Source organism: Tupaia chinensis, unplaced genomic scaffold (genome assembly GCF_000334495.1).
Source record: "Tupaia chinensis unplaced genomic scaffold, TupChi_1.0 Scaffold000002_1, whole genome shotgun sequence".
Classification (NCBI taxonomy): Eukaryota; Metazoa; Chordata; class Mammalia; order Scandentia; family Tupaiidae; genus Tupaia; species Tupaia belangeri.
The window spans coordinates 5761674-5786728 of record NW_006159428.1 but is presented as its reverse complement, the minus strand read 5'-3'; the positions used below and the strand labels follow the sequence as shown (position 1 = coordinate 5786728).

The 25055-nt window shown below is 39.2% G+C and overlaps 1 protein-coding gene across 4 annotated transcripts in view; it reads left to right on the top strand.

The window, feature by feature from the left end:
* Positions 1-25055, top strand: part of STAU2 (staufen double-stranded RNA binding protein 2) — a 375847-nt gene that overhangs the window by 171452 nt on the left and 179340 nt on the right. For all 4 annotated transcript variants that reach the window (XM_014589776.2, XM_014589796.2, XM_014589754.2 and 1 more), the window contains one exon: positions 12834-12894. In XM_014589776.2, the coding sequence (XP_014445262.1) occupies positions 12834-12894 (61 nt within the window). The remainder of the gene's footprint in view (positions 1-12833; positions 12895-25055) is intronic.

Sequence of the window (25055 nt, the reverse complement as noted above, 5' to 3'; positions counted from 1 at the left end):
GCCCAACCCTTTTTGGGGGATCCCCACTCAGCTTCAAGACTAGAGGTTTATCGTTTTTTAAAAAACCTTTTTGAACAAATGGGCTTTGGAGTCTTTGATTTTTCTCTTTTCATTTTTATTTATTTCTGCTTTCATGTTTTTTAATTGCCAGAGAGGGTGTATGCTAACCAGAGAGAAATGGAGAGACAGAGGGAGGTAAAGGGAGGTAGCACTCTTCTTGACAGTGCAGTCTGTTTCTCCATTCTGTGGGGATTTTGGATACATGCATACATGCCTGGGTGTTTTTCAAGCCACCAGGCAAGGATTCAAACCACACAGTTGTCCATATTGAATCTGACTCCCTTAACTACTTGGCTACACAGGAAAATGTTTAGTTTTCCCTTCATTTTTACCATTTTCAGTATCTTTCATTTACTTGTGAAGGCCAGATTTTCTGGTATCATATTGCTTGAAGGATTTCCTTTAATATTACTTGTATTAACAGGTCTGTGGGCAGTGAGTTTTCTAGCCTTTTTAGCTTTTGTTTGCTAAAAAGAAGTCTTTATTTCACCTTTCTTTCTTTTTTTTTTTCCTGTAAAGGTGTTATGGTGCACAGGTAGGCAGTGCTCAGTCCTTCTTGACAGCTGCATTCCTCACAGTGGCCAGAACACTGGCTAGCTCCTCTTCCTTTCTTTTGGTGTGGATGTGTATTTCCACCCTTTTGCTTGTTTTGAGAGATTTTTACTATAAGGCCCATGGGTTAACCAGAGACACAGAGAGAGACAGACAGAAAGCGAGTAATCACCCCTCAGTGGGGATGGCCATGCCACAGTCCCTTCTCCTCCCTTGGACTCCTGAGATTTTGGGCACACATGCACAAGTGCCTGGCATGTTTCAAGCTTCTGGGTCTGGGATTCAAACCACGGTCGGTCATGTGGGAGTCAGCGCCTTAGCCGCTGGTCTCCATGTCATAGTTCTTCATTTCCTTCTGCAGCCCTATTTATTCAGACAGACTCCCAGGAGTGGGTCTTTCTCAAAGCTCTGCCTCCTCCATGGTTGCCAAGCTTTGTTTTAGATCTGTGGGTAGTGTTGGGCGCAAAGGGGTTTCCTGCCCATCCCTCAGCTTTTGTGAACCTCTGCTTTATGTTGATACAGGGTCAAGTGGATTTCCTACCTCCCTCTTTCTCCCACAGGCAAGTAGCTTTTGCTTCTAATTCTTCTCCAGATGCAGTAAATCTTTGAGTTCTTGGGGCAGGAAGATTTCCCGACTCCACCCCAAAGGCAGTTGGGATTTGTTTTTATTCCTTCTCCATTGGATCGAGGCTTTTGCTTCATATTAGAGAAGAATCTAGTAAAGTGACAAGATTTCCTGCCTGCCCCTGAGGGTCACTCACCAGCTACATGCCAGCATCCAGAGTAGGGCTCTCCCTGCTTTCTAGCTATAACCTCCATTGTCCTCCTAAGTGTCCAGGAGAGGAATGTGGAAAAAATCCATTATCTAGAGCTTCTAGTTTTCACAGACTGCCATGCTAGCTCTTACTCAGCCTTTAAGAATTTACTAACATTTCATCTGCTTTTTTCTTATCTGCATTTATCACAACCATCTCTTCCTTCCCTGCTCTGCCAAAGCTCTTTCATTTTTCTTTAAAGAATCATTTTATTTAACTTTATTTGTTTATTTTATTTTAATTGGACTGGAGAGGGACAGAATAGAGTGAGAGAGAGTAAGTGAGAAAGCAAGCTGCCAGGTCCAGGACTCGAACTGCTGTTGGCCATGTAGTAGTCTAGCACCCTTAACCACCATGCCACCTGCTGGCCCCTGAGGCTCTTTCATTTTGTGAGTCCTGTCTCTTCCAGAGAGATTTGCTATTTTCTCAGGTTCATTTTACTTGTTGTCTTGTAATCTCAGGTCTCTAAAGGGTTTAAGAAAAATTGCAATTATTTTCAAATTTTCTGGCTCTTTGACATTCTTACACTTCTGCATTCTAGGGAAAAGTGGGACATTCTACCTCATACTATTCTTGGATTTTGATTTTCATTCCCTCTTATATCTTCGTGTTTGTTATAAGTGAAAAATAACTGGTATCTTGATTATTTTTATACTTGATTATTGCATCTGTCAAAGTAGTACTCATATGTGTATAAAAAGTCATGATTTATACATAATTAATGATCTAAAAACTCAAGATTTGTAGAAGATTTATAATAATAAAATCAATACTTTCCTGCCCTGCCACTGGCCATATCTGCTTCTTCTTTCCTGTAGGCAACCGCTTAAGAATTTGTGGTCAGAAACCAGCAGTTAGCGTAATGGCTATGTCGCTGGACTCCCACGTAGTCGACCGCAGTTCGTGTCCTGGACCCAGTGGCTTAAAACTCACGCCGGGCATGTGTGCGTGCATGCCCAAGATCCCGAGAGGAGAATGGAGGAGAAGGGATTGCGGCATGGCCATCCCCCCGGGGGGTGATTTTTCGCTTTCTATCTTTCTGTCTCTCTCTGTCTGTCTGGCGAGCGCACGCGCCCTATAGCGAAAAAAAAAAAAAGAATTTGTGGTAACCATGTATTTTATTATTTACTATAGCTCGTATTGCTGTTTTTTTGATTTTTCATTTTTAGGTATTACCTGGGTTTCTCCTGTGGAAAATGAAGATTTAGCCCTGTAGTACACACTCTGCACATACACTTCTCTACATCTCTCTAACGTATCACCAGACATCCTGCCAGGCAAACACATGATGTCATTTTTGTTCCCCTTCCACACACCACCACCCTGCCCTTGGGGCTCTTTATCCTCCTCTTCCCATGTGGATTGATTGATGGATAGTGTGCTCTTGAGCTACTTTTTTGGTTCTTCACCATTATTCAGAACCTTCTTTTTGTCTCTGTCCTTTGTTGAATTGCTTGTTCTCTTGGGTAGTTCCCCTTATTCTTGGTTTACTTCTTTGTGTTGATGGGGCACATACTTTAGAGGCTTCCTGATAAAGGATACATTGGAAGTGAGTTTTGGGCAAAGTCTTACAAGTCTGAAATATCCTCTTTTTTTAAAAAAGAATTATTTTATTTAACTTCATTTATCATTATTATTTTTTAATTTGACCAGAGAGAGACAGGGAGGGAGGGAGGGAGGGAGGGACGGATGGAGAGAGAGAGTGAGAGAGAGAAAGAGAGAGAGAGAGGAAAGTGAGAAAGCAAGCTGCTGAGTCCAGGACTTGAACTGCAGTTGGCCATGTGGGAGTCTAATGCCTTCAACCACCATGCCAGCTGCTGTCCCCAAGTCTGACATCTTTACACCTTCCACACATTTATTTTCTTTTTAAAAATTTGCTATAGGGCACATGTGCTTACTGGAGAGAGCCAGAGAGAAGTGAGAAAGCATCCCCTGAAGGGGATGACCACTCTGCAGGACTTTCTCCTCCATCCTCTTGGATTTTGACCATGTATGCACGTGAGCCTGACATGTTTTTTAAGCCACTGGGTTCAGGACTGGAACTACCCAATTGGCTACGTGAGATCCAGCCATCTTACTACCATACAACCTGGCTGGCCAAGTTCTCCACTCATTTAAGTAATAGTTTTTAAATTTTTTTGGAGAGGTTTTTGCTATAGGGCACGTGCGCTCACCAGACAGAGAGAGACAGAGAGACAGACAGCGAGAAATCACCCCCCAGGGGTGATGGCCACGCTGCAATCCCTTCTCCTCCATTCTCCTCTTGGGATCTTGGGCACGCATGCACATGCGCCCCACGTGAGTTTAAGCCACCGGATCTGGGACTCAAACCACGGTCAGTTATGTGGGAATCCAGCAACATAGCCATTACGCTAACTACTGGTCCCAGTCATAGTTTTTTTTTCTGAGATATAGATCTGAATTGGAAATCACTTTTCAATAGAGTTTCAAAAACCATTGCACCATTATCTTAACATCTCCCAGCATTGTTGCTGAAGTTTAAGACCTTCTGATACTTAAACTATATATGAAATATTTACTTTTTCTCCACTCTTGATACATTTTTGACTTTCTTTTCCCCCAGGGGATTCTGAAATTTCATGGGTGATTGTCTTGGTATATTTATCTTTGATAAATTTTGTTGGACATTTGAGTTTTAATCCAGGAATTCATATACTTTAGAACTGGGAAATTTCTTATATTGTTTCTTTGACAATTTCTTTCTATTTTTGCTATTATTTCTTCCAGGAATATCTATAAATCTTTTTTGTTGTTGTTTTGGAGAGGTTTTTGCTATAGGGCACGTGCACTCACCAGAAAGACAGAGAGAGACAGAGAGACAGAAAGCGAGAAATCACCCCTCAGTGGGGATGGCCATGCCGCAATCCCTTCTCCTCCATTCTCCTCTCAGGATCTTGGGCACGCACGCAGATGCACCGCGCATGAGTTTAAGCCACTGGGTCCAGGACTTGAATGTGGCCAACTACATGGGAATCCAGCAACATAGCCATTACGCCAACTGTTGGTCCCTCAGGGATGTCTGTTAATCTTATGGATGATCTTATGACTTTCTTTTCTTTCTCTCTCTCTCTCTTTCTATTTCTCTTTTTCCATTTTTTTCCTTTGCTCTGTCTTCTGGATTTCCCTAACTTGCCCTCCAATCTCTCTTTGAACATTTTATTTCAGCTATTTTTTATTTTCTGAGCACTTGCTCTTTTTTTTTTAGGTTTTTACTATATGCTCACCAGAGAGATGTAGAGACAGAAAGTGGGCCAAGTGGTAAATCACTGTGCTGTCATGCTACAATTCCTTCTCCTTCATTCTCCTCTTAGGATTTTGAGCATGCATGCACACATGTGTGGCATGATCTTCAGTTGCCAGGTCTGGGATTTAAACCATGGTCACCCTTGTGGGAGTCCAGTGCCTTAACCCCCATGCCACTTGCTAGCCCCAGCTTCCTATTCTTGTTTAATGGGTTTAGTATTTCTCCTGTATGTCTGAAGAGTTTTGGTTTCTTTTTTTTATTCTGTTCTCTGCATTGTCCTCATTATCCTTTGGGGTCCAAAGACTGGCTGCTGTCTTTTAAGGGCCAAAGGAAGATGGGGACAGTGGATCTGTGTTCCAGTTTGCAAACTTGGACTCCATTCCTTATTTTCAGGTAGTATATGAATACACCCTTAACTGTGCCTAGTGTCTAAAGCCTCTGTGTTTTAGCCTCTCTTTAGAGAACATTTCTAAGGGCCAGCAGGTGTTGTGGTAGTTAAGGCACTGGACTCCTACATGGTTGACTGCAGTCTGAGTCCTGGTCACAGGACTTGAAACTCATACTGTGAGTACGTGCATGCCCAAAGTCCCAGGAGGAGAATGGAAGAGAAAAGATTGTGACATGGCCATTCCCACCCCTCCCAGGGGGTGATTTCTCACTTTCTACCTTTCTCTCTCTTTTTCTCTGGAGAGCATATCCACTCTATAGCAAAAAACTGGGAAAAAAAAAAAAAAGAAAAGAAAAATGTTAGGATAGAAATCAGAGATCAGTAGGCTTGGAATTCAGTTGAAGGTGAAAAGTTAAACACAGGAAATGTAATCTAATAAATATAAAATGTTGGTCAGTAGTAGAAAGAGAAGAATTAAGAAAGGAGTAATGAAATGGTAAATGTGTTATTACTGACCATAACTGGAGCCCTCAAATATCTAGGAATCTGCTTTTTTCTAATCAGCCAACTCTTCCCCTCCCTGAGGTGACTGTTTCTTTCTGCTCATGTTTTCCTCAAACTCTTAGCCCTCCTCAGCCAGCTTTTCTCTCATTCTGTGATCCTGTCTGGTATCTCACCAAGAACACAGACTTGAGAGTTCCCTCAGGCCCCCTCCCACCGACATACATCTGCATCTACAAACTTTTGTTTGTCTTTCACCCCTCTGCAATGCAGGATGTATCCTCATCCTAGTAAAGGCCAGTCCATTTATGTATCCAGAACAGCCAGTCACTGTGGACAACACATTAAAGAGAGAGAGATGGGGGGTGGGAGCTACAAATTTCCAGTGCTGTTGGTTTGTGAGGTTTTGCAGCCCTTGGAACGTTGGATGTAGAAGCAACAGGGCAGGTAGATTGGCCTGTTTATGTAAGGGTTTGCAGGGTGGATCTGCAGAAGGCAGAGAGGCGAAGAGTTGACAGGTGGAAGGGAAATATTTGATAAGGATACAAACAAGACACAGTACAGAAATACTGTGGTAGACTGGGGAAAGCAAAGGGATTGAAGGAACTAATTTTTTTAAAGTATATGTTAGAAATAAAGGAAGTGGTAGAGGTGTAAAACAGAAAGAAGAAATACAGCTAGTGAGATTTGAGAGCTAAGTTGTACTTCGCGTCTGCTGGGTTTCCCCTTTCCAGGGTAGAAATTACTTTGATCACGTCCCTGTTGACCCCTCCCCCATACTCTCCAAACAGTGATCCTTAAAAAAGTAAGAACATTAATGTTGGACATATCTCTCAGATTAAATTGCTGTTTTCATGTTACCTACTGGTTAAAAGTCATAGTCAGAGGCCCCCAAAAAGCTCAGACGGAAGCTATGTAAATCAGAGGTGTGTCCTGCCCTGTTTAGGGACCACCGTGACTGAATCTCTGTTCTAGACCCCATCTTCTAGACCCCCAAAAAGCTCAGACAGGTAGGGTAACCTCTGTCTTCTTTCTATCTCTGTCTCTGTTTAATTTTTTTCCTTTAAAAAAAATTTTAAAACACTTCTCACCTCTGACCTCTCCTTTCTCTTGCTAATTTCAGAAACCCTTTCAGTCTGAGGGTGTCCTGCTGTGTTTGCCTGGTGCTTGTGCCTTTTTGCTGTTAAAATTTTTTTTCTTTCCTTTTTTTTTTTTTGGAGAGATTTTCACTGTAAGGTGCGTACGCTCACCAGACAGACAGAAAGAGACATAGAGACAGAAAGCGAGAAATCACCCCCAGGGGGGATGGTCACGCCGCAATCCCTTCTCCTCCATTCTCCTCTCAGGGATCTTGGGCACACACGCACACGCGCCCGACATGAGTTTTAAAGCCACCTGGTCCGGGACGCGAACCGCGGTCGATTACATGGGAGTCCAGCAACATAGCCATTACTCTAACTGCTGGTTCCCTTTTCTTTCCTTTTTCTCTTTGCTTTCTTTTTCTTTTTTTCTTTTATTTCAATAACCTAACTTTCTCACTCTGCTGTTCAGCCTCCACACACTGATTGTCTAGACAGGCCTAGATGCACAGTAGCCAAGCATCTGAATACTTTAGGATCATAGAAATCCTCAACCTTTACTGAACTTGCTGCCTGAAGGAAGAAACTCCTTTTTATAAATCTGAACTGAGTATCTCTTTCTATAGATCCCATGTTGCAAAACACAGTAGAGAAGAGAAAGTTATGTCTGAAGTACCTTACAGTAAAGGGGAGCACAGGATCTTACAGCTGCATAAACCTTCTCTAAACAATTAGCCAAAAGTGAATACACCACTAAATGCCTAAAATTCAGTGAAGAGAGGCTGCAGAGTGAGCTGCAGGAGATGTACTGGGCTGCAGAGAGCGTGGTTCATCGCTTCCCACACACCACTACACTCTCAGTTGAAATCCTGCAGTTTAGCAAGGTGCACCTATTCCCTAGAACAGCAAAGCCTTTGTAATATCCAGTTTCAAAGTCAAAAGCCCAGGTTGCTTGGTGAACATCAGGGAAACAGAACTGGAGAGAGATTGTGGATCACCTCCTCCCACACACCTTCAAATGCTTAGAATTAACTCCAAGAAATTAGAAAGAAATGTATAATCCAATAGATAACCAGAAACCATTGCAGAAGCACAAGAAATATGAGAAACCAAGAAAATATCTCTACCAAGAAAATATCTAGGGCAAAGAACAACCCTCATCATCCACAGACAGTACAATGAAACTCGTAGAAATGTCCAATCAAGAATTTAGAATATTCATAGTGACAAAACTAAACAAGATGTAAGAGATGAGAGAAAATGAACTCCAGAAGGTGCAAGAGAAAAGAGACCATGAGTTCTGGAAGGTGAGGAAGTTCTTTCATGATTTGAAAGAAGAAATACACACCATAAAAAAGAATCAAACAGAGCTATTAGAGATGAAGGCTGTAGTACATCTAAATCTCAGATGTTGAAGACAAAACCTCTGACCTAGAAAAATATCACCAAAAAGACTGAGTAAATAACCCCCCCCCAAATGAGCACATTATATGAGAAATACTAGATACCAATAAGCACCCAAACTTCCAGATAATGAGTATCCCAGAAGATGAAGAAACTAATAAAGGCATTGATAATCTATTCCATGAAATCCTGGAAGAAAACTTTTTAAACCTAGAGAGGCATTCACATACCCAGGCCCAAGAAATATAAAGGACCCCATATAGAATCAACCCAAGAAGATCTTCTCCAAGGCACATCATAGCCAGATTGACCAAACCCAGAGACAAAGACAAGACAGTAAAATTGGCAAGAGAGAAATGTCAGGTCACTTGGAAAGGTCTTCCTATTAGGCTAGCATAAGACCTCTCATTACAAACAATACTAGCAAGGAAAGAATGGGAAAATATATTTAAAGTGTTAAATGAAAAACAATTTCAGCGAAGAATACTATGCCAGCAAGATTATCCTTCATATGGGAAGAAAAGATAAAAAAAAATTCTCAGGAAAACGAAACCTGAAAGAATTTAGACCAGTTCTTCAAGCAGTTCTGAAAGGAGTTCTTTACCAGGAGAACTAAAGACACACAGAGAACAAAGAGCAACCAAGAAAATGCTAGGAACAAGTACCGAAATACCAATAATAACGTAGAATGTTAACTTCCAGGATTTAAACAGAAAGATCAGACCACAGTAACACTGCAGATTCAACAGAAGAGTGATTAATTATATGAGACTGAACTGGTGAAATAGAATTTTATGGCCTTTGACTAAACCATTACTAATTTTTTTAACTACACTTTGTTTTCCAGATTTAAGGATTTTACTTTCTTTTGAGCTGTTGATAGGTTCAGCAATTTATTAAGATTTTTTTTGCTTGATTTTTAAAAAAATCGAAACAAAATTTTCTCCCTTCCTGACCCAACTGGAATTGGAAAATATTTGCGAGTATTCTTATTTTGTGGCAAAAGAGTTATTTGCATAAATTCAATATTACCTGTTGCCTTGCATAAGAAACTAGAGATACTTATTATTGCCAGGGATTTGACTAGAAGGTCATATCTGAAGATATGATCAGGAAACTATGGAACTAAGGTAGACCTCAAGAAAGCCAACAGAAGTTCTTGGAAAGATTACCTGACACCATAAACAGTTCTGCCTGACAGAGAAGGTTAGAGAAACTGTATGAAAGAACTCGAACCATAAAATAACCTGGACTTCTCCAGACCAGCATTGTAGTCAGTAGCGATTGCAAAAGAGTAGCCATGACCAGAGGATTGCCTTGTGGAAGACTTTGAAGGAAGAAAAAGAGACTGATCTTTGCTAGCAGGTGGTATATCACAGAATACCTGGTATACCGGCAGAACTGAGTTGGGAAGGTTCATGTGTGAACTGTGTGCTGAGTGTTCGCTTCTCAACAGTTCGAGTAGTAGCATGTAAATATTTTCTCAAAAATATTTCAAACCGTACTGTCTCTTTTGTTATAGAGTCACAAATAAAAATATAACAAATATTTTGAAAGTTATCTTTAAAATTCAGTTTTTTGAAAATTTTGAAAGTTTATTGCTGTCAAGAACTATAGAGTATGAGCAAAATTTTTTGATATGTAAAGTAAATGTTTGTGGGGAAATGTAAAAGAAAAATAAATAAAAAGGAGGTAATTAGGAATCATTCTGCTTTCAGACAATTTGAATATACATTTTAAGCATGTTATTAACAGTATTCCCCTTATTGCTTAAAAATAATAAATTCAAAAAATATGTGAGAGCAGATAACACATAACTGGATTTACATATATAGTGTACATCGCATAGATAGACACGTAAATATAGATTGGACTAATATACAGTATATTCATGCTGGGAAAAGTCATTTAGTATGCTATGATGATATACAATGATTAAATGTAAAAAAATTGAAAAATATCTGCAATAAAAAAAGTTATAGTCTATTATTAACAAAACCAAGGTAAGAGGTGGAAGAAATAAGTAAATTGAGTAAAACAGATTTTTACTAATTTCATTCATTAAAAATGAAAATTCAGGACCAGCAAATGGTATAATGGTTACCTTGCTGGTCTCCAATGTAGCCAACTGCATTTTGAGTCCCAGACCCAGCAGTTTGAAATTCATACAGGGCGCATGTGCGTGCCCAGAATCCCGAGGGGACAATGGAGGAGATGGGATTGCGGTGTAGTGATGATTTCTTGCTTACTGTCTCTCTGGCAAGTGAACATACATTATAGCAAAAATCAATCTCTCTCTCTCTCTCACACGCACACACACACACACATACACACACACATACACACAAGAAAATCTACTTGTTCAGAGAGACAAAAATCCTTTAGGTTTTTATAGAACCACTTTATGGTTCCTCAAACATGAATCTCTAAGAACCTGAGTTGTCAGTAGTTAGACAAATACTGTGTTTTGGAGGTATGAATAAAATTAAAGTTTAGAAAAGAATGAAAAAGAAAAATTAAAATGTATCTGCTTTCTTTCTCTTCACTGGGTTTTCCCAGTGATAATGACCTCAGCTGCTTTGCAAGATCTTTTAAATTTCTCTCATCTCTCAGAAGTATCTACTCTGTCAAATTGCTGTTTATCTTATTCTTCGTAGTAGTTTTTTTCATCCCAGCTGTATCTTTTGAAATTCTTATTAGTTGCAAACTTTGTTCTTCCCATGGTTTTTCTATCTGTTTTTAGATGCACAGTTTACACTCTATCAGTAACTTTTTATTTATTCTTTCCTTCAGCTTGTTTCTTTCCTAATGAAGTGGTTACTGTCCCTCAGATAGAAAGACCTCAGTGGGCACCTTTACATATAAGCTGTGTGACCTTAGACTAATTACTAGAACCTCTCTAATCCTAGCATGATTCTCCTTTAAGTTAATTGTTAATTTTGCTTATTTTACCAAATTTTTGTGAGTATGAAAATGAGACTATCCATATCCGTGTTCACACTTAGCAACCATACGTGGCTAAATTGTGAGCTATTAGCTGTTGCTACGCTCAGTTCATTTTATTGCACAGCCGTTTCTGTACTGTGAAGAATGCCTGTGTTAGCGTTTTGCCCTCAAAGGTTACAACAGCAATCTCTCATGACAGTAAATGTGGAAGAAGAAAGGAATTTGTTTTTTAAAAAGGTGAAAGAGGTTACTAAAGGGAAAAAGAGATACTCCCTGATACATAGGAATTGCTGATTGTTTCTAACATACTGTCAACTAATTTCTCTGAGTTCTTTATTTTCGTTCTTTGCTTTTATTGCCTGCCACATACCTTTTCTTGTCATCCTAAGATGTATTGTAAACATTAAAGAGGAAGGGCCCTGTGGGCTAGTGGTTAAGGGAGCCAGTTCTCATATGGGCAGTAGTGGCTTGAGTTCTGCCCTGGCAGCTTGAAAAACACACCAGGTATATGTGCATGTGAGCCCCAAATCCTGATGAAGAAAAGAGGAGAAGGGATCCCAGCATGCCCCACTGAGAAGTGCTTTCTCTGACCCCCTACTCTGTCTCCCTTGAGTACATAGACCCTCTAGCATTTAAAACAAAAAAATCCTTCCCTAAAAAAAAAAAATTAAAAAGGCAGAACTCATTAAGAACAACTTTAAAAAAAAATGAAAATTTCTAGAATTGTATTTTGTGTTTCTATCTGGAATTAATTTATCCATCTGATGACATATAAAATGCTTATCATAATAGAAAATAAGCCTTTTTTGAAAAGCCTAGTTCCTAGCAATAATGCCAGCTCCATAAAAAGAGAACATCACTTACTGATTTGATTTGAAAACTTGCTACTTTAAAATACCTTTTTCAGATTGTGTTTTACACCATCCATACACAGATGTCTGGCAAGAGTCAGTATAGTACATGTTTTGCTTAAAGTTAAGGCTTAGTTTTCCATTTTTTGTAATGTTATTAGCAGTATTTGATGATCCTTACCATAAGACTTTCTCAGAATGGACATAGTAACGTGTCTATTGTTCATCTGACCTCAGGAGTGGTAAAGAAGCTTTCAGTCACTATAGCACTTGTGATTATTATTATTATTCATGGTTTGAATTAAGGTTATTTACTTCTATATCATATTCACATTATGTAAAATATATAAGCATTATATATAAATATTATACTTTTAATATTAATATTAAATATAATATACACATATTTATACACATACTTTTCTGTTTTTATTTTTTTTACTAGCAGTAAGTTCATTCACCAGAGAAGGACTGCTAGAGAGAGGGAGGGGAGATAGCAGCCCCCATGGGGAATGGTTATGTTGTAGTCCCTTCTGCTGCCAGGATTTACGGCACCCCCACACACTCACCTAGCATGTTTCTTAAGCCACCAGTCTGGTACTCAAACCATGCAGTTGCCATGTAGAATTCTAGCTGCCTTATCCACCAGATCACAGAGCAGGTTTGAGAATTATTTATTTTTTCAGTCACCTAGATAGAGCCCATGTTCTGTGTAATACGTATAACTGCGTAAGGGGCTTTCTTGATGCCTCGAATTACAAATTTAAATGAGCAGATAAACACAGAATAGACATGAGAAATAGATTCCAGTGTAGAAAAGGAATAGATGATATTGTTCATGTCGGTTACTCCTATAGCCATTGTCATGGGGTCAAAGATGGAAACCATCTGCAAAAGTAACTGTATTTAATTGATTAGTCAATTTTTTTTAACCTCTTTCTCTGGATTTAAACAATTGATTTGATCTTTCAGACAGGGGAAAACAAAGGATGGAGTGGTCCAAAGGCTGGTTTTCCTGAACCAACAAATAACAGTAAGTCCTCAGTTTTGTGCACTTATGGTTCATCAGTGGTTGAAAGACTAGCCTTCACTGGGTGTTGACTGGTCTTATCTGGACCTGAGGTGTCTTGTTAAGTATTAATGGACTGTGTAGGGGAAGTCATGGTGTTCACTTTCCTGCAACCAACAGAATAGCTAGAAAGCTAAAACACAAACACTCATATCCTTAGCATGTTATTAAACCATTGCAGACAGAGTTATTTAATCTACATAGTGATGACATTCCTTTTTCAAGTTGCTGTTTTTATTGAAATAATGTTATCATAGCATAAAAAATAGAAAAAGAAGATTATCTATAATCTAATTATGTTCCCAAATCAGCTGTTTTCACAGTTCCCATTGTTTTTATGTACGTACATACAGATCTTTACATAATTATAATATATGTAGAAGTTTTTCTGTTGTTTACGTGTAACATTGCCATAATCATTGTGCTGAGTCATTAGAACTTTTCAGATTTTATTAAAGTCACCAACTGAAATATTAGAAATGTAAGAACAATATTACTCAGCTTTCTCCCACTTCTAGTATTGTCAGACACGTAAAAATCAACTTTCTTTTTTTTTTTTTCTTTCTTTTTTTTTTGGAGAGGTTTTTGCTATAAGGGTGTGTGCGCTCGCCAGAAAGACAGAGAGAGATAGAGAGATAGAAAGCGAGAAATCACCCCCTACCCACCCCCCGGGATGGCCATGCCGCAATCCCTTCTCCTCCATTCTCCTCTTGGGATCTTGGGAATGCATGCACACACGCCCGGTGTGAGTTTTTTAAGCCTCCAGGTTCAGGACTCGAACTACGGTTGACTACATGGGAGTTCAGCGACATAGCCATTACACTAACTGCTGGTCCCTCAACTTTATTTCTTTTTCAAGTATGTATAATCAAGATATTTTGCATTGGAGGTATAAACATTTTTCTTAAACATCCAATTCCCCCCCCCCCAAAAAAAGTATCTATGCTTACTGACATGACCATTTTATTATAAAACAGTGAATCAAAACATTCAGAAAGTGAAAATACCCAATACACCTAATTTCTTTTTTTATAGAATTGTTTTATTTAATTTTATTTATTTACTTATTTTAATTGGACTAGGGTGGTGGAGGAAGAGTGAGAAAGCAAGCCACCAGGTCTGGGACTAGAACTGTGGTTGCCCATGTAGGAGCCCAGCACCCTTAACCACCACGCTCCCTGCTGGCCCACCCCAATCCATCTAATTTCTAACTCTATCTCTCTTCCTTACAACCACTGGACACTGAAAAAGCATTAATTTGTAAATTATTTTAATGAGTCTTTAGTCTTTGGTATTAGCAGTTCATCTCTTGATGTGTAATAAAATTAGTAACAAATTCTTATCAAAGAATGCTCATAAGAGTCGAATTCTTGAATCATCAAAACTAGCTCTTGAATACTTAACTGATGTAATGGTGTTCTTGGGTTACTTTCTGGGAGTAATTTACATTAATGTGCCTCCAAGCCCTTGGAGTACATGCCTAGGGATGATGAATGTGATGGGCTTAACACATAGCCTAAGGAAAAAATGGAATCAGTTCAGGATCCTAAGAGGTGGTGTTTAATTCCTTTGATGTTTGACTTTATTAGTTTGTAATTACGTGGTAAGTGAATGTAAGAAACATTAAATTGATTACAGTTTTATGTAAAGTACTTAACACGGTACCTGTTTTCTAGTAAGCACATAATGAATGTTGACTTCCTTCCATGCCTCCTCTCTCTCTTCTTTTGTAAAAATGATGTAATTCTGTGTAGACCTGCCAGAAATTTTATTCTTACACTTCTTTCTCTGTCAGATGATTTTTGCATGCACATGGTGAGCAAGCATATGTAGTTTATTCTTAAATAGTTACATTTGTCACTAGCCTCTTTTTTTTTTTTAAATTATATAAATGTGTGTGAAATGGAAGTTAGTTATGAACTGGACAGTTTTGACATGAAATCACATTATAGATAGTATTACAAGCTCCATCATTAAACAATGATACTTCATCTTTTACGTTTATGTGTTTGTTGATTTTTGTTTGTTTTTGTCTTTTAACTTACTAAGAGATATTGAAACTCCTTTGCAAGTATGGGAAAGAAACAGAGGACAGTGAGTTTAAGTCAGCAGAATGTGTAAGAATGCATGCAGAATTTGCTTTAGATATAAAGTTAGAAGTGATACGGCTCTGGGACCAGCAGTTGGAGTAATGGCTACGTTGCTAGACTCCTGTGTGGTCGGCCATGGTTTGAGTCCCACACCCAGTGGCTTAAACTCACGCTGTGTGCGTGTGCGTACGTGCCCAAGATCCCAAGAGAAGAATGGAGGAGAAGGGATTGGGCATGACCATCCCCCCTGGGAGGTGATTTCTCGCTTTCTGTCTGTCTGTCTCTGTCTTTCTGGTGAGCACACATGCCCTATAGCAAAAACCTCTCCCCTCCAAAAAAAAAAAGTGATACCGCTATTTAAAGTTAGTTTAAAACTTGACTAAACTGTTAATGGTTTAGGAATTCCTCTGTTCTACAATGGTTCAAATTGAGCAATTGAAACAAGAATGTTCTCTTAAGCCTTCCCAACTGTGAAGGGGGTGGAAAAAGCTCACAGAAGGGTGCTTCTAAACAAATATTAAAATGGTCTCCGATTCAGGTTACCTTAAAAAATAAGGGCAGCAAAGCTCTAAAAAGTAGCCTATTCACTTCAGGAGAGTTAGCTCAATTCACTTCAGGAGGGTTAGCTCGCAAGTGAAGCCCCTGGTGTGGAGCCAGCTCACAGTGCTAGGAAAACTTTGGTCTTTGCCGTGGAACTGATCACTCAGGTGATGGATCCATTACCTGAAAATTGATTTACAGATATTCTGTTACCTTTTCACAAGGGCTAACTTCTTCCTAATCAGTTCCTTACATTTGAAACTGCTCTCAGTGATCTCTTTCCCATGAAGGATACCTGTGTTAGTGTTTTGCAGGCACAGGTTAGGGTGGGACTCTTCAGGATGGCACGTGAGAGGGAAGCTGGAAATTTGAGATTGCTGATGCTGGAAGTCTGCAACAGTTCATTTCACATCTTATTATTCAGTGGGCTCTGTTGAAGTTATGTATACCAGTTTATAATGTTGCAAATCTTTAAGTATGTAAGATTTGTAAAATGATTAACCATCCTTGAATAACCTCTGAAAAGGTAGCATATTACTTTGTGGAAAACACTGCAGTCATAAAAGTGGTTCTTTTCATTATGCTTTCTTTCTTAAATTCTATGTTCTTTCACAGTTATAGTTTTAAAGATCACCATTTTAGGCAACTGTTATTTGGATAAACAATACTAAATTAACTTAGAACCATAATGTACAAAAGTTAAAAGAAGGGAATGCAGAATTGGAAAAAGAGAAGAGGGAATTAACCTGGAATTGCTAGCATCTAACTATAAGTAGACACCAAAAAGTTAGTGTACATGTGCATTTAATTTTTGAAGTGGAAGATATTTTTTTAAAGATTACAGTCATAAGACACTGCTAACAATTACAACTAAAAAATAGTTTAAGTGGTTTTGTAAATGATTGTGATTACATGGCCTGGTTCCTCAATTTATTTTCCTGGCTTGATTGCCTGCAGATTTAAAATATGGACCTAGGTTTTGCACGCTTCTCAAGCTTTCTTCATTGTACTGAAATGCAGCAGAAGGTAGAATATGCTAAGTGTGGTTTTACCTTTGAGTCACTGTCATACTTACGTTGCAGTACAAGAACACGCAACTTTAATACGAGGTTTGTGTTAAATTTAGCATAGGGCAATTTTATGCTTGGCATACACATAAAAGCTAGATTTTACAGATGAGTGACTAACAAGTTTTTAAAAAGATCTGCATTTTAGAAATCTACTGACAGCCCATGGAAAACTTTGTAAAATATTTAGATACAGTTCAGTTGATAATATCTCTCTTTTTTGTATTCACATTCCACGTTTCTTATTAATAGAAAGTTTTACTTAAAAACGGGTTCGTTGTTTCTTAAAGGTGAACTCTAGCTTAATTTAAAATTGGACTAAGCTCAAAGGTATTCGCTGGTATGAGCTGAATCCACCCACTGAAAGATTATTTGGAGGCATTTTTCACATAAATATTTTTCTTTTAACCTTTTAAAAAGTTTTATTTAGGCCATGTGAAATATGCTGGCTCTTCTAAGTTCATTAGTGATGGCCCAGGACAAGTTCTTTTGGGATGGGATAGAATACTTACTGACCCTGCAGGACCTATTTAACTTTACCCACATTTTTGTCACTTAGGGTCATACGCATGCATTGCTAACCACAGTACCTTTTGAATTCAAGAGAGTACACCATCCCAGTGATGTGGCATTGGATGGATTGGCCTCCTGGTTTTCCATATGTTGTGGATTATAATGAAACTTTCACATTTCTTTCCCCCCCTTTTTTTTGGGGGGGGTAGGGGCGTGTAAGGGTTATACTTTTAAGATAATTGATTAATATCTTGTTTTCCATGATAGTGTTTTGAGAGAGTTCCCTGAACACATTTCTTTTGGGGCTCTCATAACAGAAACCATTTTGTTATGAGACAATTAAAATAGTTGGAGTTGATTGGATTTAAATATGAGAGTGAGCGATCCAACTTAATTATTTATTTGGACATAAATGCTGGAGTGGAAATGTATACATGTAACTGGTTTGTAGAGATCTTATTTGGAAGGATGGGTGGGTTCTTCGTGCTGGGGAGCCCAGTCCCTGAATGCTTGGCTGCTTTTGAACAAGGGAGGTCCCATGAATGCAGGACCATTTGCCAGAGAGTTAGGGGCCACAGGAGCGCACATGTGCCCGTCCCTGGTGCTGTCCAGGGGAGATGGCAGGTGCAGAACACTTCTTCCCTGAGCCAGTAAGAAGGATCTGCGTTGCTTCTGCAGCCCCAGCAGCCCCAGCAGCGTACCCCCGCCTGCTACATCGGTGGCCATGTGGGACCTACCGAAGGAGAAGTGAGCAGCTATCGTCTTTCTCATCACTTTGACACGGATTCTCTTTTTTTGCACACTGAGGCTAGGGACATTTGAAGTAGTGGTCTGCTTGCTGTTTCAGTCATGCCAGTGGAGTGTATTTAAAGGCCTATTCATGCAAAGGAAAAAAGAATCTGAAAATAGAAATTAGTTCTTTACTCAGGTTAGCAGAGTTAGTGTATTTTCTGAAATATTCTCAGGAAAGGTTTAATAAATTTAAATTTCCATGATTTTATAAACTTGCTTGACTCATATTTTTACTTGCATCAAAAAGTTTCAAATACCTTTTTTTTAAAAAAAATTGGTCAGAAGGCACATGTGCTAGCCAGAAAGAGAGAGAAATGAGAAAGCACCCCCCTCATGCTTCCACAATGCCTTCTCCTCCATTTCTCCCTCCATTCAGGATTTTGGGCACTCATACACACGTGCCCAGTGTGTTTTCCAAGCCACGGGGTCTGGGATTTGAATCGTGCAGTTGATCATGTGGAATCCAGCCATTTTAACCACCAGGCTACCTGCTGACTCAAATATATGGTTTTTTTTTTTTTTTTTAAGAAAACAATGTGGGCAGTTTAAACATGTTTTTATTCATCAGTATGAGTTGTTTGTTTTTAGCACAACAACATAGGATGAAGCCATAAAAAAAGAGAGATATAGACACAAAAACAAAAAAGTGAATTCAGGGAACAGCTTAAAAAAGCAAAAAGTCGGGAACCAGCAGTTAGTGTAATGGCTATGTCGCTGGACTCCCACGTAGTCAACCGCGGTTCGCGTCCCAGACCCGGTGGCTTAAAACTCACGCCGGGCGTGTGTGCATGCGTGCCCAAGATCCCAAGAGGAGAATGGAGGAGAAGGGATTGTGGTGTGACCATCCCCCCTGGGGGGTGATTTCTCGCTTTCTGTCTCTATGTTTCTGTCTGTCTGGCGAGCGCATGTGCCCTATAGCAAAAACCTCTCCAAAAAAATAAAAATAAAAAGCAAAAAGTCAAATAAAAAATTGCAGCATATATAGTATCAGGTTAAATATACATAAAAGGCATTCAGATCAACTTTTTAAAAATTGTTAGAGGTGTATGCCCTTGCCAGAGAAAGAGACGGAGGATGCATGCCTCAATGGAATGTGGTCACAACACAATCCCTTCTCTGTTTCTCCATTATGTTGGGATTTGGAGCACACACATGCACCTAGCATATTGTTCAAGCTGTGGGAGTCGTGATTTGAACCACGGTTGGCCATATGAGATCCAGGTCCATTAACCACTAGACCACAGGACCAGCCCGACAGACAGATCAGTATTTTTAACAAAGGCAAACACAATTGAAAAATATCCAGAGGTCTTAAGGAAGCTCTTGAAAAGATTACAGGCAAAAAATAATGAACGGTTGTCCAGCATTCAAGAAAATGCAGGTTAAAAATAGCTGTTACACTATTTCTGATCCACAAAAATGGTCATGGATTTTAAAGTAGTAATTTCTGTTGGAGCAACATGCTGTGAAATTCTGCTGATAGGACTGTGGATTAGTACTGCCCTTCTGAAGGGAAGTAGCCACAAGCGTGCAAAGCTTAGGCCTTGCTCTCATTTTCCCTCTCTGTGTTCCTTCCTTTTTATGAGAGAGAGAGAAGGCAAGAGAAAGAGTCACAGGTGTTTCTGACAGGTCTCGCCAGGATGCAGTTCTCCTGCACCAGCCTCCTGGTTAGCAAGAATCACAGGCGTGGCTATCTGCCAGCCTGTTGAGGTTGGTCCAGGAGCTGAACCAGGCCTCTTGTGTAGTCTGCCTCACTTAACGGTTCCCGACTGCTTGCACACCACGGCTAGGTCAGGTCTGTTTCTTTCAAAAGCATGACTAAGTAAGGTATGGAAAATAGCAGAGAATAGTTTTCCATAACAGACATATACTGGTTCTATAATCAGGAAAAATAAAACCAGTATATTTAAAACACTTGCAGATCTACAAACTTTGGCATGAAATAGAATAATCTGAATTTATACATAAATATTGTACATTTAACAGGTGGGGAAGAAGAGTTACCTGTGTACTAAAGTCCACTTGGAGAACCTGTTTGTTGTTTTGTTTAGTTTTCTTTTTTTTCTTTTTTAAGCAAGAAGAGGAACTATGTAGTTTTCTAAGGTCTGAAATAAATTTCAACCTCTGAAATTTGTGCCAGAAATCTGGAATATGTGCTGCTTATTCCAAGAGGTCTATGGGGATCAAAAGGTGTTTAAAATGAGTTTTTCTCCAAAACTAGGAAGAGACTGTAGTGATGACATGCATGAGTAATAAATGTCTCCCAGAAATGGAAAGTATGAAGAGTATGAAGTATGAAAGTATGAAGAACTACTTCTTGATTTTCTTTGGTATCAGAGAAATTGTATAATAAGCATAAGGAGAAAATGAGGGTACTGCCCATAATTATTCATTTTTGTCTAGGAAGTCGGAACTTTATAAAATCTCAATTTGTATTTTAGTTTACCCAGAAATGTGTGTTTGTGTTTTCTAGAGAGATTTTTGTTATAGAGCACGTGCACTCGCTAGAGAGACAGAGACAGAGAGACAGAGAGTAGGAAATCACCCTCCCAGAGGGAATGGCCATGCCACAGTACCTTCTCCTCCATTCTTGGGATCTTGAGCATGCACGCATATGTACCCTGTGTGAGTTTCAAGCCACCAGGTCCAGGACCCGAACTGTGGTCGACTACATGGGAGTCCAGTGCCTTAACCACTATGCCACCTGCTGGCCCCAGGTTTATCAAGAAATATTAAATTGCTGTTATTTTTTACAGGAAAAAAACAGGCAATACTCCATGCATAATGTATTTATCACTTATATAAGTTATAGAGTGTAATAATTAAAATAAATACTTGTGTACCCACCATCTAGCTAAAGAACTAGAACATGACCAATATGGTTACTTTCACCTTTGTAAAATTCTTTCCTCCTCTTTCATATCCCTGTGCCTACCGCACCCTCCCCAGCCACATAACAGTACATGTGGATGTTGTACGTTGTTGCCCTACCCTTTTCCCCTTATAGTTGTTGAGGTTTTGTTTTGTGAGAGAGAAAGAGAGAGGTATCTTTGACAGATGTCACCATTGCCATTGTCTGTCCCAGCCTCTCTCTTGGCTAGGATCACAGTTACGTATTGTTGCTCAGGTTGGCCCAGTATTTGATTCTGGGCCTCCCATGTGGCCCCCAGCCTCACACAGCAACACTCCACAGCTTGTGGCACCGTGGCTAGATAGATTCATTATATAGTTTGTCAGTTACGTATCAGTTCTTAGCAGGGTTTGTTTAGTTTTGTGTGTGTGTGTGTGTGTGTGTGTGTGTGTGTGTGTGTGTGTGTTATGACAAGGTTTTACTAAGTTTTGGTCTTCCTAGCTTACCCTTCTGAGTAGATGGGAATACAGTCAGGGCTGGGAGTACAGGTGGATGCCGCATGCCTGGCTTTTTAGGGTTGTCCAAGGAATCAAATACAGTGTTTTTAAGAGAGAGATTTTTGCTAAAGGGTGTGTGTGCTTGCCAGAGAGACAGAGACAGAAAATGAGAACTCACCCACCAGAGGGATGGCCCTACCACACTCCCTTCTTCTCCATTTTCCTCTCAGGATCTTGGGCACATGTGCCCAGCGTGAGTTTTAAGTCACCAGATCTGGGACTAGATCTGCAGTCGACTATGTGGAAGTCTAGTGATGTAACCATTACACCAACTGTTGGTCCCATTTTAATTTTTTTATATTTAATCACATATGTCTTTACAGTGTATAACACTTCTTTTTCCAGCATGATTACCATGCATATCAGTCAAGACAAAGATGTTACTATACACATCCCACCATCAGCAAATAGCTTTTCATCTTTTTGTCAATTAAGTGTACTTTCTTTTTTCTTTTTTTCCTGTTCCCCTCCCTCTATTACCCACCCCTGTATTACCTTTATCCTTACTCTCTCTAGTATCTACAGTTGCCCTCCTGTTACTGTACCTTCCAAACTTTCAGTTTCTGCCATAGAGTGCAGATAATTGGTACATACCAAGTGGGGACATACAAAGTCTGTCTTTTATAGTCTGACTTGCTTCATATATAGTATCTTATACATTAAGTAAATATTCTTGAAAGAGTCATTCATTCTTGTATAGGTCCAGATTTGGGATAATTTTAGGTTTTTATTATTACAAACAATATTACTCTGAACATTTTTGAATGTGTCTACTGGTACACGTGTTTAAGAGTGCCTGGGCACATACCTAGTGGTGGAATAGGATATGCGTTAAGTTTACATTTATGAGAAATATCAATAGTAGTGTTTCATAGGGAGAGCCATTCAAAGCATCTAATCCTCCATACTGCCGAAGTAGAAGTATTTTATTACTTTTTAAACCTTCGATATCATTCATTTAAAAAGTTTTAAAGTTGATTCATTTCTTCCATGAGCAGGACAGACACACAGAGAGAAAGACAGACAGTCAGACAGCACCCCCAGTGGGCCCAGACATCGTGACCCAACTCCCAACCTCAACCAGTCTTGAGTCATGAATGCACACATGCCCCGCATGCTCAAGGAGGTCTCTGGATGCAAACCTAAAGCCTCTATGTGGGTCAGCCACAGAGTGTTGCGTCCCTCTGCTGGATCGCCATCCAGCCCCTGATTTCAAGTCAGAGCCTTGAGCATCCTTGGGTTTGGTATCCATGGGTTGGGATAGAGTGTCCTGGAAACAGTCTCCCATGGATATGGAGGGACAGCTGTACAAGCAAATTCAAATATATTTTGGGTCATCAGAAAAGTCATGACATATTCTTCTGTTTTTCTATGCAAAAATCCATCATGACTTTTCTGATAACCCTGTATAATTTAGTCCTCTAGCATCCCCATATGCTGTTCTGCAAGTATCATTTTTCTCTTAACAGCATATCTGAAGATACTTTTGTATTGGTATATCTAGGGTTTTGTAATTATTTAACAATTTCTAATGATATTACTTATTGCACATACTCTGTAGTATGTGCAAGAAGAGATTATGTTATTTTTCTATTGTAAATAATCCTGTTGTATAAAAACTTTATATGTACTACTTTCATTTTAATGTGTACTACCATATTTGTTGGATAAATTCCTACGAATGGAGTTGCCAAATTAAATAATGTGTGTACTTAGAATTTTGATAAATATCGCCAGATTACCCTCAATAATATCAGTTTACATTCCTGACAATATTATAAAAGGTCTTCAAAAAGGTCAAGGGTGAGCTGGCTCTGTGGCCTGGTGGTTAAGCTGGATCCCACATGAACATGTGGTTTAAGAGTCGGACTCAGCAATTTGAGAAACACACCAGGTATGCCTGTGTGCCTAAAATCCCCAAAAGAGAGATAGATGGAGGATAAAGGATTCTGACATGACCTTTCCTCATGGGGAAGGGGTGCTTTCCCATCTTCTATCTGAATCTCTCTGATAAGCACATACACCCTCTAGCCAAAAAGAAAAAAAAAATCAAGGAAAATGCATATTATGAAATGCATATTTTAGATTTAAAAGTTTTTTGCACAAAAGTAAACTTAACTTTAGTTCCATTTTCCCACAAACTTTTTGAAGTACCCTTGTATATGTGATGTTCTGCTTCCCTACAGCCTCAGTAACACATTGTGCTACCAAGCTTCTAGAACCTTTACCAGTCTGATAGTTGAAATATATAGTATTTAGTATATCCAGTGAGTTTTGCATTTTTCCTATTAAAAATGAGTCTGGGGGCCAGCACATAGTGTAGTAATTACATAACTGGACTCCCACATGGCCAACCGCAGTCTGAGTCCCGTCCTCAGTGGCTTGAAAACAACTCTGGGTACATGTGCATGCATGCCTAAGATCCCAGGAGCAGAATGGAGGAGAAAGGATTGTGGTGTGGCCATCCTCCTGAGGGGTGATTTCTCACTTTCCCTCTCACTGTCTCTGTCTGTCTGTCTGTCTGTCTCTCTCTCTCTGGTGAGCACAGGTGTCCTGTGGCAAAAACCTCTTTAAAATAAAGTGAGTCTGAGCATATTTTTTGGTACGTTTATGAGCCATTTGATTAGTTTTTCTGTCAATGATATAGTCATGTCTGTTGCTCATTTAAAATTTAGATTGCTGGTCTGTTGTGTTCACTTGGTAAAACTGTGTGTGTCTGTGTGCCTTTGTGATATGACTTACAAATGTTTTTCTTTTTTTCTTTATGATGGAATTTTCTTTTAAAGTTGATTTTCTTTTGAATGTATTTGAATTGTCTTTTTTATAGTCATTTATAGCATCTGTAATCTTGACATAATTAATAATGCTTTCCCAACTCAGAATATAAAACATTCTTTTAAGTTATCTTCTGGAACTTTATACTTTTTTTATTGTTAAATCTTGCATCTGGGACTTATACTGGACATATGGATTCGACTTTATTATTGTGTCTTCGTTGCTCTTACATACTAATAATTCTGTATGCATTTGGATTTCTGCTGAATTTTCTCTTCTCTTCATCTGACAATTTATGTGCCAGCTTAGTTATTGAGTCTTTATTGTGTTTTTAGCATGAGTCAATTTAGAGCCGTTTGTTTAAACAAACGTGAGTGTAAATGTGCACGGTCCTTGGTCTTCCTGCACATACTACGTAGAGTACAAGTAGCTACGAAGACAAAGTTCCCTTGACACCAGAAATAAGTGGTATGAGAGGAGTTGAAATGTCAGCCATAAAGCACTAAGAGAAGTGACTGGGAAACACGTGGTTAAAGCCTACTAAGGTTTAAGAAGGCAGTGGGGATAGCCTCTGCATCCTCCCTGAAACTCCTGTGTGTAATATAAATGCATCACTCATGCTTTCATCTATTCAGAAAGTATTTATTGACTGCACTGTACTATTTTTGGTACTATAAAAGGTTTTTAAAGTTGAATTGCTTCTTGAAAAGCTAGTCAGTCCATAACATAAACATGGGTAACCATCATCCCCTAACACCCCAATCAAAAAAGGAGGGAAAACTTTTAAAAAATAGAACAAATGTCATTTGTCAAAAACCTTTACATTAAAAAAAAAAATTGAGGTTTTTGCTATAGGGCATGTGTGCTTACTGGAGAGACAGAAACAGAGAGACAGAAAGCGAGAAATCACCTCCTGGGGCGGGGGGGGGGGGGCGGGGAC